Source organism: Arachis hypogaea, chromosome 13, assembly GCF_003086295.3.
Source record: "Arachis hypogaea cultivar Tifrunner chromosome 13, arahy.Tifrunner.gnm2.J5K5, whole genome shotgun sequence".
Taxonomy (NCBI): Eukaryota; Viridiplantae; Streptophyta; class Magnoliopsida; order Fabales; family Fabaceae; genus Arachis; species Arachis hypogaea.
This window is the reverse complement of record NC_092048.1, coordinates 121,421,817-121,435,539: the sequence shown is the minus strand read 5'-3', so window position 1 is coordinate 121,435,539 and position 13,723 is coordinate 121,421,817. Positions and strand designations below refer to the sequence as shown.

The window sequence follows — 13,723 nt, the reverse complement described above, 5'->3', positions numbered from 1 at the left end:
AAATGAGACGTGGTGTTTTCTCTAAAAGAATGAAAAGAATATAGCGGTTGGGCAATGACAAAGAATAAATATATGAATTGAGAGGTAGATGGTTGTGTGAGTGGTGGGAAGGGAATGAGAATCCCACTGAACTAGGATTTTTACTTTGTTCATAATAATCTTGATCATCACTACAATACCCCTTTTATATCTTTTGAACACAATTTGATGATGGGATTGCACCATGTGAGTGAAAAGGCATATATTTCATTCTCATCCTAGTGCTGAGCTGTGGCACACACAACACTACGCAAATGAAGCTTCCACTAAAAATGATTTGATTACATATTCTCATGTTCCATGACTTGGCCCTTGACAGCGCCTCCTCAATATAATTATTTTTTCTCTCTCTCTTTTTTTCAAAGGCATATAAAAAGAAAGTAAAAGAAGCACTTTAGATTTTAAAAGCCAGCATTACTGCATTAGTAACAATAATTAAGGGAAAATTCTAAGACCGTGGTGGGTGAAGGGGAAGACTCACTAAAAAGTTCTAAGGATAAGGAATTGTGGATAAGAAAATTATTTTGCCATCACACCCTGAAAAAACACACTCATATATATAGGTGGGTAGCTTTGGAGTGTGGTTGACGTGGCAATCAATGGTTGGTTGCTAGAGAACCTGGTGTTCCATGTGGTAGTACAACGGGAGAAAAATGAATGAACCAAGGCTAAAGATGGGATTGGCGTTGTTTGTGTGCTGCTGTTGGAAGTTTTGAAGACACAAGCAAGAGAAAGGAAGCAGCTAAGACTAGGGATAGATTTGATAATATAATAGTAATGCTAATCCTTTTATTATTCAACGTGTACTTTGTTTGGAACAGAAAATCCTAAGTAGACAAAAAGCTTGTTGTAGCTCACTTTTCTTCTTTGGGGGATTGTTAATAGGGCAATGCTTACAGGAACAAAATGGATGAAAAAAATAATGAAGTATATATCACCTCATCTTCTAGCTTAGAAGTTAAATTTTCTACACATATAGGCTTTGCTGATACTATATGCTATAAAAATGTCCATATAGAATTGCACAATATAATCCCCCATTACCTTTATTCTTCTTGTCTATGGCTTCCTTCTATTTTTTTAGGAGATTCGAATCTACGAGCTCTTAAATTTTTTTTTTTCCCTTTCTTTACCGGTACAATATTTAATATTTTGTATGGACCTTAATAACATTCTGGCAAAAGCAAATAGAGGTGGAGTAAGGCGAGATCATGAGAAAAAATTAGGGTCCACTACCTAACATCATTGTTAGGGTATGGGCTTATTATTGCACATTATTACCTGAATTTGTGAGGCCCATTAACTGAAAAAATTCTTCTAAATTGGAAAAATTAATAAAATAAAAAAGTAAAAATTAAATTAGGTGTGAATTTTACTATTTGATTAAAGAGGAATAAAATTCCCACCTTTTCAGTTTAGCAATCTTTTTCTCTAGAAGAATCTTGATTTCAAAAATAAAAAGACGTGACATACATTTAATTTATAGCTGAGGATATATACCTTAGAAAACAAGAATAAATAGTTACAAAAAAAAAAAAAGGTACAAAAATACAAGGACTACAATATTACAATAAGGGAGCTACTCAAATGAAGATGCAAAAAACATCTTTTTATGAAGATGCTTTGTATAAAAGTGTGATTTATTGATTTGGCCACACTTCAAATAAAAACAACACTTTTATAACATATCAAAATCTAACCCTACACTCCATCATCTAAGGGTCAAAAAGAAAAATCATCACATGAAGACAATTATAATATCTTCATGGGAGTACCCACCTTACAATAATACATACCAAGTTACCAACAGCACAAGTATAAAGAGAAAATGGAATCCTGTGTTGGATTTTTGTAATAAGGAATATGCATGTCCGCACATGCATCATTGAGTCCCCTAGACAACTTGAGTGGCACCACTGGAAGCCATTGCCATTCCATGCTGGGTGGTGTCATCTTTGTAGAGGCTAAGTTTCTCTCCGTCACCCCATAAGGCATAAGCTTCTTCTCCGTGAACTGCATCATCACCAATCAGCAACTCTTCATCCGTCATTCTCAAAGGAACCACCAACTTCACCACCACACAAATTATGGAGGTGGCTACCAAATTCCATCCAATGACGAACAATCCTCCAACCAATTGCTTCAGGATTTGAACTCCCCCAGCCGACCCTCCGTACACCGCTCCTCTAGAGTTGGTCACCGCAAGAAACAGGGAACTCAGCCGTGGCTCCGCGAGAAACCCCGTGAGGATGCCGCCCAGGAGTCCGGCGACGGCGTGGGTGTGGAAGACGGCGAGAGTGTCGTCGACTATTTGGAAGATTGTGAGCTTCTTGCCCAATACCATCATGGTGTACCATGGCACACTTCCTGATAGAACTCCCATAACTATGGCTGCCCATCCTTGAACCAGACCTATATTATTCAACAACAAATGAAACCATATCAGATCTAAGAGGAAGAATCGAAAGAGTTGAGGGGTGGATAGCGTACCTGCGGCGGGAGTGATGCAAACGAGGCCAGTAATCATGCCCTGAACGGCTCCAATAACGGAGGGCTTGTTGAAGAATATGACATCAAGCCACGTCCACACTAAGAGGCTGGTGGCGGCGCACACGTTCGTGTTCAGCACCGCCATCGATGAGTCTATGTTGGCCGAGTACGGGTCCCCTCCGTTGAACCCTGCCCACCCCAGCCACAGCAGCCCCGCCCCTGTCAGCGTTAGCAGCACGTTGTTTGGTGGGAACCTCTCCCTGTCCTTCTTCGACCTTGGCCCAACCTACACGTGTCCATGCATCCAATTTTATCCATAAAAAAATGTAAGTATTTTATTAAAATTTAATCAATATTTAATAAAAATAAATAAATAATTTTATATTATTCTATATGATTTTATATTATTAAAAATATTAATAATAATTAATTAATAACTATAAATTATAAAATTTATTACCACTGGTACTTTTTTTTGTTAAAAAAAATGTTAAATGATCATTATATATTAATTATGTTTTTTTTAGTATTTTGTCAGTAACAATTTTCCGATATTTTACACATAAAAGATATTTTTGATATACAATAAACAGATCATGACATTATGCGCATAAAAAATACTAAAAATTCTTTCCCAAGAATTTCTCATTTATTAATCGGCTAGACAGACTACGCACGTAATCGTATATACATAATCTCTTCTCTCTCATATATTAGTACTAGTAGAAAGTGAGATATTGAGGAGAAACAAACACCACCAAACGATTCGTTTCTGTTCATTATATAACTATAAACGGCGGCAACAACTTTTTGGTTTTGAGTTTTCAAAAAAGACACAAAAGAAACTTCTCTGCAAACTACATGCCAGAAAAGTCAACAGAACTCATTTTTCTAAATTTACGGAAGTGAAGTGGTCAAAAGTTTGACAAAAGGAATTAAATGGGTGCGTGTAACAGTTTAAGGTAAGGAAAGAAGGAGAAGAGTATAGTAAATTATTTATACCCAATAAGCGGCGGTGAAGCCTGCAACGCCGGAGGAAAGATGGATGACGTAACCACCAGAGTAGTCCATAACACCCCACTGGAACAAGAAGCCACCACCCCACAAGCTGAACGCGCCTATGGTGTACGAGAAAGTCAACCATAACGGCACGAACATCATCCACGCCTTGAAGTTCATCCTAGCCAGCACCGAGCCGGCCAGTATGACCACAGCGATGGCTGCGAAAACGCACTGAAACCACACCATGGTGGCCATGGGATAATATGGCTCAATCTCCGCCGTCTCCAGAGCCCCCGTGTTGTAGTAATGAGGCGTTGCGGGGAGCGCGGCCTGCTTGATGAGGAACTTCTGGCCCAAGGCGGGCCCAGCTTTACCCCAGAAGGGCAGGAGCTTGTCCCCAAAGGACATCTTGTAGGCCCAAGTGACCCAGCATATGACAACCGCGGCGAATGCGTAGAGGGCCATGAAGGCGGAGTTGACGGCCCATTTCTTCTTGACTATGCTTCCGTACAAGATGACTAATCCGGGCATGCTCTGTATCCCCACCAGGGTGGCTGACACCATCTGCCATGCGTTGTCCCCTTTGTTTAGCCAGTCCGGTACTGCTGGACTCGTCCATGCTTGGTATGCTACCGGCAAAGGGGTACCTGCACTGGCCATTATCCCTGATTATCAATCTCAACCACTACTGCCTCGTCTTTTATAGTCGGTAGCTTAGGAATAATAATACCTAATTACAACCATTGTGATTATGAGTGTGGGAAAATAAAATGGAGTCAAGTTGACGAAGAGCCTCACCTCACCGTTGACCACACGATATATCTATTATATTTTATTTGGTGACATGATTAATATTATGGATCTCAAATTAATTATACAGCATTAATTAATATTAAGAAAAATGGATAAATTGATTCTTAATTTTTTCTTCCGCAAATATTTAAGTTTTTTATTTTTTTTTTATTTTGATACATCTATCTCTAAATATAATTTATCTTATTTTAAAAATTTTACTACGTGTGCATTCGTACGTGATTACAGCAAAAATCACGTTTAATTTTATATTAGAATACCAAAAATTTAAATATATTTTTAAATTTTAAAAAAATTTATAAATTAAAAATTCAAAAACTTATTTATTTATTTTTTTAATATTGCTTTGCAAGCGAATTTTAGTATTTTACACATCAGTACTAATACCAAATGGCGTGGCATAATTTTGGAGGGATGGAAGAGAGGCCAATTAATTGTGGTGTATGTTAGCCAGGTTGGCATGATGTGACGTACAAGTAATTAAGTACCATTAATTAGTCATTTAGGGCTAGCTTTGGTATATAAAATGAAGGGGAAAAAGAAGGAAAAACTGCGGCATGTGAAATGTGATATTGGGCAAGTGAATCTGTATCTTTTGTTCACTTGTTAAAGCTTTAATTAAGCGGAATCTCATGACGCAGCTTGGATCGTATTGGCAACTGTATATTCTCAAGATTCCTTAAACCCCTTTAGCTTAGACAGACTGGCGAATCGCATGTACACCACCAAGTCACCAACACAGAAAATTTCATTTTTTTTTCTATTTTTTTCGAAAATAAATATTTAGAATAATGATATATACTGATATACATGTTGTTTGCACTTTGAACTGCAACGATATTAGCACATGCACGTATGTATTTAATAGCACACTTAGAGGTCTAGTCCGATTCGTTCAAAATTTTTTTTAAATTATTTTTAATTTAAATAATTTTAACATTCAAGTTAAATGATTTAGAGTCACATGTTTTTTTTTTCACTTTTTTTCTTTTTTCACGCTTCTTCTATTTTTTTTTTTTAAATCTACGCATATTTCTTTCTTTCTTTCTTTTTCTTTTGTTATCGTAATCACCAACAACAACATCTCATCCTCCTTCTTTTCTTATTTGAATTTTTTTTCTTTCTTTTTCTTTTTCTCCTTCTCCTTTTCCATTATCATCGTTATCGTTATCATTATTTTTTTCTTATACCAATCGTCGTTATCACTATCGTCGTTATTGTTATTGTTATTGTTGAATTTTTGCCATGTTGATGATGTTGTTTGATCCAAAATTGATTTTTGATGTGTTTTTGTTCATGATCGAGTCTTATTTGTGTGATTGTTTTTGAACTGAGTTAATTGTGTCGCAATTATTATGTAATTTTTGTTTATTTCTGAGTTAATTGTGTCGCAATCATTATATAATTTCGGTTCATTTATTAGTGAATTAAGGTGCATTTGGTAGGGGTGAGCACGGGTCGGTTTGGTTCGGGTTCAAGGTAAAATTAGAATCGAACCGATCAAAAAGTAATTGGTTTGGTTTGGTTCGGATTTGCATTTTTTGTGTTTGTACCCAAACCAAACCAAACCGATTAAGAGCGGATTGGTTCGGTTCGGGTAGCGGGTACCCGATGACTTTAAAATTCATATAAAAAAAAACCAAATTGGCAAATTTTTATCTTAAAAATTCAAGAAATATAATAAACATGTAACATCAGCAGAAATAATGCAAACATATTAAATACCAAATATATTAAAAACTAAACTCATCAAAATCCAAACATACTAATAGTAAATAATATTGTCTAATGAAAATATAAAAGTGTAATAGAAATATTAGAAGTTAAATACAAAAGTCTAGTGAATAATTTTTGAAAGAAGCTAAAACCAAAACACATTAAAATCTAAACATTAGTGAGATAGGATTAGGGTTATGAGTTAGAAAACACATCAAAAGTCATATATATATATATATATATTATTTAATTAATTATGATCGGATATACGGGTTGGTTCGAGTTTCGCGCCCCCAAAACCGATACCCAAACCAATCATCAGCAAATGTCATTGGTTTGGTTCGGGTTGGACCCGATTACCCGTCGGTTCCAGAACCAATTTTATTGGTTTGGTTCGGGTTCGGGTGGGTAATCGGGTACCCGCTACCCGTGCTCACCCAAGCATTTGGACTCATAGTCATGCACAGCTCAAAACTCTTTCTCCTCATCTTCTATTGCTTCTTCTTCTTCTTTTTTATCTTTTTCTTTTTCATCTTCACCTTCTTATTTCATTTTCTCAAAATTCTTTTTGATTTACTCTCTTGAGAAGAATAAAACCAAGAAAAAGAGAAGAAAATATCAAACAAAAAAAACATATTAATGACGTTGTCTGATCCAAAATTCATTTTGAATGTATTTTTATTCATAATTCAGTCTTGTTTGTGTGCTTGTTTTCGAATTGAGTTTGTGTGTCGCAATCATTATGGTAAATTTCGGTTTATTTCTGAGTTAATTATGTCGCAATTGTTATGTAATTTCGATTCATTTCTGAAGTAATTATGTCGCAATCATTATATAATTTCTGAGTGAATTAAGGTGCATTTGGACTCGTTGTCCTGCATAATTCAAAACTCTTTCTCTTCTTCCTCCTCTTCTTCTACTTCTTCTTCTTCTTCTTTTTCATCTTTTTCTTCTTCATCTTCTCCTTCTTATTTCATTTTCTCAAAATTCTTCTTGATTTACTCAAATTTAACACAATTTCTGAGTTTGTGTTAAATTTGAGTTTAGCTCTTGGACAAGGCCTTAAAAAATCAGTAAAATTAAATAAAAAAAACATAACAAGAAATAGTGAGTACAATGAATATTTCCTAAGTGTTTGTTTGGGCACTATTATTTTGATAAAAAAAAAATCTTTTTTTATTTTTTAGCGTGTTTGGCAAATTTCGAGTAGTAAAAGTAAAAGTACTAAAAAAATCAGAAAAACATCTTTTTTTAGAAGCTGTAATTTATATCTTTTTTTAAAAGATATTTTTTTCTTAAAAAAAGATGTTTTTCATGTAATAAATAAACAAAAAAGTACTTTTATATTGTTATATCCAAACATAATTGTTAGATAAAAAGATCTTTTTGCATGAGATACCCAAACATAAAATTACTTTTACTTTTCTATAAGATCTTTTAAAAAAAGATAACTCAAAAAATATCTTTTTTTAAAAGCTCACCCAAACAAGCCCTAAGTATTCTACAAAGGCAAAGAAAAAAAATATTTCATCAACCTTCACAACCCCAGAAAATGAAATCTCCCTATGAATTATAAATTTAATATAAGATACCATAAATATATTCCTTTTCTCCAAAAGGTCCTTTTTAATCTTTTTTTCTGTTGTAACTAAATTCTCCTCGGTTGAACTTGAAATTCACATGCAAAAATCTCTAAGTTCATGTTGGAAATCTTTTATTATTAACATCCATTACTTCTCAAACCTGCAAATTCTTTACCATTGTTCTCTGCTTCTCTTTCTTTCTGAGTTAATTGTGTCGCAATCATTATATAATTTCGGTTCATTTTTGAGTTAATTGTGTCGCAATCGTTATGTAATTTTAGTTCATTTCTGAGTTAATTGTGTCGTAATCCATTACGAATTTTGGTTTATTTTTGAGTTAATTATGTCACAATCATTATATAATTTCGGTTCATTTTTGAGTGAATTAAGATGTGTTTGGCCTCGTTGTCTTGCACAATTCAAAACTCTTTCTCCTCACCTTCTACTACAATACCAGCAGCAACAAAAGAATGACGATGAGAACAAAACACGCGAAGAAGGAAAAGGAGCAGGAGGAAGTGAAGAAGAAGACAACGACGACGACGATACCGCGCGTGAACGTAAATGATTTGGTTGAAAGAATAATATGTGCGCGTATAATCACTCTCTTTTTAATGAAAGTGATTTTTGTTGGTATTAGATCTACTTGATTGGATTTAGATGACAATATTACTTAGATATATAACAAATATGTTTTTTTAGGTAAAACGAAATCTAAGCTGATTAAATTTAACTACTAATTTTAATTTTTGTACGTAATAAAAATATTATATACACACTAAAATAGCCATTTACATAAATTATTATGTATTTATGTATAAATATATATATAATTTAATTTATTTTTAATATGTATTTTATATTTTAATATACATTTTATATTGATAGTTGATTTTAGTATACATCTAAGATTAATTTAAATTAATTTTTTTAAAAAGAACTGATTTTTTATTATTTAAAAAAAATATTTTTAATAGAAAACAATTATTATATATTTGAATAAATTTTTTAAAAAAAATTTCAAATATTAAAATATCTTTTTCCTTTATTCTTTTAAAAATAAAATATTATTAATTTTTACAAAAAATAAATAATTCATCTTTTATTTTAATAAAAATATTTTTCTAAAAAATATATTTAAATAAATTTTAAATTAAAAAAAATACTTTTTTCACTCAAAAAATTAATTCAAACCAACCGTTAGTATGGGTAATCACAAAAATGATCCAATTTCATATGATCAATTCAACTTGAAAGTTGAGAACGTGTGCAATTTTAGTAACAATCCCACTACGTTATCAATAGCGTTTCTACCAACTTCTGTCAACTCTTATTTATGATTGTATTTAATGGAAGTGTCTTTATAGATGTGTCTAATAAAAATGTCATTTTTATGACTATGTCTAATGAAAATGTCTTTATATATATATTTTTTGAATGTGTCTCTTTATACATGTATTTAAAATATAATAATTAATTATTATTGACAATAAGTTAACAGATATATCTTGATACTCTATACTTTTCTTTTTAGTAAACTCTAAATACATTGGGAGCTTAAATAGTGTGAAACTGCCAACTCTGGTCAGACCATCACTAATTACTGATTTGGACTTATATATTAGTATTGTCCAAGTCAAACAAGCAGCCAATTTTGAATGAAGTTAATTGGACATTTTCGAAAGGTACGTATATTCTATATTGATTTAATAGAAAGAAAAAGGTATATTCCGCAACTTTTCAGCTCATCTTTAGATTAGATTTTTTTTAATTATTTTATTATTATTCAAAATATGAGTCTTAATTTTTTTAATTTTTATTTCATCCCATTAAAAAAAATCTATAAACTTATATCTTTAACATATAATTCACCTTACATTTATAGCACTGTATGTACTATTCAGAACACATTAAATTTATATAACTTTAAGTCCGGTATGTAAAAACTAATCTTTCTCTACTAAGTATTTTTTTAACGTTATTAAATTGATAAAAATAAATTTAATAAATTTTTTTATTTTGTAATGTATTTAATAAATTTTTAATAATAAAAATAAAAATATTAAAAAAATAAAAAATATTTTTTATATAATAAATGAATAAAAAATATTTTTATCTTATTTTATCCAAAAATAATTAATAAATAAAAAAATATTTTTATATGAGATATCCAAACATAAAATCACTTTTATTTTTATAAATTTTTTTTAAAAAAATATCATTAAAAAAAGATCTTTTTCAAAAATGTTGCTCAAATAAACCCTAAAACTAATCATCAGAATAAGATATTAACTAGTTTGTTCAATTTGTTCATTATTTTTAATTAACTAATAATTATGCTAATATATATATATATATATATATATATATATATATATATATATATATATATATATATATATATATATATATATATATATATATAAAAGAAACCTCTATGGTGACGAAAGTTTAAGATAGTTAAGATAATCAAATAGAAAAAATATAATTAGATAATAAAAATATTAAATAATGTGAATAATAAATATATTGAATGTTTAATTTATTCGATATACGAATAATTATTCTAATATTAAAATTTAGATAAATAATTTAATATGTAGTATATTTTACTTGAATTAGATTAATTTTAAAATTTATTGTTTATGTTATTTAAAAAAATTATTAATTATCTACCATAACCCAACTAATAATGTGTTGTGTATGATTTCTTGACACTTGTAGTGAGAAAACATAATTGACCTATTATATCAGACGCGGTGAATTACTTTAATCACGGTAACACTCATTAGTCATAACAATGGATAAAGAGTAGTAAAGGCCAAAATTAGGAATTGAAATTTCAATTTGCAGAAAAAAAAAATTGGGGAAAAATAATAGAAATGGGAAAAATAAAATTAGGATTCCAAGACGGAATTGAATCGAATGGAAGTATAGTGAGTTTGATTGAGTAGTTGTTCTAGAAGGCGGTTAATTTTACTTTGTGGCCGGCGATTATTGTTGGAGGCGAAACCGGAGACAAGCGGTGTCCATTATTGGTTGTGCACCTGTTAGGCGCGTGTCGAATAAGGTGGTGTGCCTGAATTCGGCTACGAAAATTTAACGGCTATTAAATATCAATTTCACGTAAAATCGACTTCACTTGAGTTTTCATTTTGGAAAATAATTTGAAAGGAGGAGAATCTCCTCGCCGACGTTAATAGTGCGACATCTACAATTTTATTGGTCGGAACGTGCACTTTAAATAGGACTGCACATTGATCGGATACATATCCGCAGTAATTATTCGCATCCGATCCGAATTTTGCAGATATTATCCGATTCATAGAGCCATCAGATCAGATCAGATTCGATCCGCACTATGGTAAGATCGGATTGCGAATTTAGCAGTGATATCCGCAAATTCGATCCACAAATCTACATATCCGTACGTCTCATATAAATAGTATAATTTAAGAAAGTAAACCCTAATGTGATATGAATTTTAGTGTGTTGTTTTATGAATTTTATGATATTTTGTTTTTAATTTTTTATGTTGTACTTCAACTTAGAATAATTAAACTTAAATCTTGTGTTATTATTTTTTTTTTGTTATTCAATAGAATTTTTATTGATAATATTTTAAGAGTAAATAAATTTATAAAAAACGAAAAATAAATTTTATGAATTTTTTTTGTAAAAATAATCAAATAGAATCTTAAAATATATATTTTTTTAATTATGCGAATATACCCGATATCCAATCCTATCCGTAAGTATGCAAATTAGATTGAATCAGATCTAACATAAAAAAATACGGATATCATATTCAATCTGATCCGATTCGTGTACAGTCTTAACTTTAAATTACTCTACCTCCACTATCCAATGAAATTTTACAATATAGGTGCCAAACTATTGCTTTTTTCTATTTATAGCCCATATAATATACACATTTTTTTTGTCAATACATTTCCAAATCTATTCTGCTTTAACCAATAACAATTATCATGCTTCAATCGATCACCATTACAATCAAATTTGAATTTTTTTTTTTTACAAAACAGAAGCTTAGTTTTGCAACTTTTAATAAAAAGAAATTTAAGACATAAAACGCAAGTGCGTTTTAATGTTTTGGAAAAAAAAATTGTTAAAAGGGCAAAAAATAGAAATAAGCCAAGGAAAAAAATAATTTACGAAAATAAGTCAAAACGAAAACTGTTTCATAAATCTATCAATGCACGTTTATATGTAGTTCGAACTAGCTTGATTCGAACTCCATTTCTACATAATTCGAACCAGCTTGGTTCGAATTATACACAAACCCATGCACGCACTAATTCGAACCAGCTTGGTTCGAATTACACTCAAACACACGCACATACGATTCGAATTACACACAGTAATTCATGGTATAATTCGAATTATGCTGTTAAAAAATTAATAATTTATTAAAAAAAATTTATTAAAAAAATTAATAATTTAAAAATTAAAAAAAATATATTTTATTTCATACGTTAAAAAAAAGCTAACAAAATATTTAATTATGAGACTTCTTTAAAATATTAATGAGCTATCAATTCGAATTCCATACAATACTTTTCTGTCCATTTTTAATAGCTCATGAATATTTTTAATAAATTTTTTTAATAAATTTTTTAAATTATACTACAAAAAATATTTTATCCTATGCAAAACAATTTAAAAAAATAGCTTAAAAAATATTAGAAGTACTATAAAAATTTGTAATGTTATAATAACTTAGGTAAATACATACATGTACTCAAATTTTAAATAAAATATTCTACATAGTCAATAATAATTTAGAAATGAAAGAAAATATTTTATTCCATACAAAATAATTAAAAAATATATTTTATTTTATACAAAATAATTTTTAAAAATGGCTTAAAAGATGTTATGAGTACTATAAAAGTTTGTAATATTCTAGTGATTTAGGTAAATACATGATAAAAATAATTTTTCTTTAATTTCTAAATTATTAGTCACTATGTGGAGTATTTCTTTAATGTCCTAAGTCATTAGGATATTATAAATTTTTATAGTACTTCTAACATCTTTTAAGCCATTTTTTAAATTATTTTGCATAGAATAAAATATTTTTTTATGGTATAATTTAAATAAATTTATTAAAAAATATTCATGATAATTTTTTAATAAAATTATTTAAATTATATGGTGAAATATTACATGATTCGAATTACACATAGGAAAGTTCGAATCACTCTGATTCAAATTATATGGTGAGCAATTCGAATTCTATACAATACTCTTCTGCCCATTCTTGATAGCTCATGAATATTTTTTAATAAATTTATTTAAATTATACCACAAAAAATATTTTATTCTATGCAAAATAATTTAAAAAATGGCTTAAAAAATGTTAGAAGTACTATAAAAATTTGTAATATCCTAATGACTTAGGACATTAAAGAAATACTCTACATAGTCACTGATAATTTAGAAATTAAAGAAAAAATATTTTTATCATATTTTTATCTAAATCACTAGAATATTACAAACTTTTATAGTACTCATAACATCTTTTAAGCCATTTTTTAAAATTATTTTGTATAGAATAAAATATATTTTTTAATTATTTTGTATGGAATAAAATATTTTATTTCATTTCTAAATTATTATTGACTATGAAGAATATTTTATTTAAAATTTGAGTACATACATGTATTTACCTAGTTATTATAACATTACAAATTTTTATAGTACTCCTAATATTTTTTAAGCCATTTTTTCTTAAATTGTTTTGCATAGGATAAAATATTTTTTGTAGTATAATTTAAAAAAGTTTATTAAAAAAATTTATTAAAAAATATTCATGAGCTATTAAAAATGGACAGAAAAATATTGTATGGAATTCGAATTGATAGCTTATTAATATTTTAAAGAAGTCTCGTAATTAAATATTTTGTTAGCTTTTTTTAACATATGAAATAAAATATATATTTTTTTAATTTTTAAATTATTAATTTTTTTAATAAATTTTTTTAATAAATTATTAATTTTTTAACAGCATAATTCAAATTATACCATGAATTACTGTGTGTGTAATTCGAATCAAG

General features: G+C 29.3%; 1 protein-coding gene across 2 annotated transcripts; it reads right to left on the bottom strand.

Moving 5' to 3' along the window:
* Window positions 1–1,488: 1,488 nt before the first annotated feature.
* On the bottom strand, window positions 1,489–4,425 carry LOC112733015 (ammonium transporter 3 member 1). 2 transcript variants are annotated; one of them, XR_011869931.1, is made up of 4 exons: window positions 3,532–4,425; window positions 2,530–2,815; window positions 1,832–2,451; window positions 1,489–1,618 (listed from the first exon to the last, which is right to left on the bottom strand). XR_011869931.1 is itself a non-coding variant. In XM_025781858.3 (3 exons), exons 1-3 carry the CDS (start codon window positions 4,189–4,191, stop codon window positions 1,934–1,936), a joined length of 1,464 nt encoding a protein of 487 aa, XP_025637643.1. In that variant the 5' UTR covers window positions 4,192–4,425; the 3' UTR covers window positions 1,662–1,933. The 2 variants fall into 2 exon arrangements, 1 of the variants encoding a protein (XP_025637643.1); XM_025781858.3 differs by lacking the exon at window positions 1,489–1,618 and having other exon boundaries at window positions 1,662–2,451.
* Window positions 4,426–13,723: the final 9,298 nt, after the last annotated feature.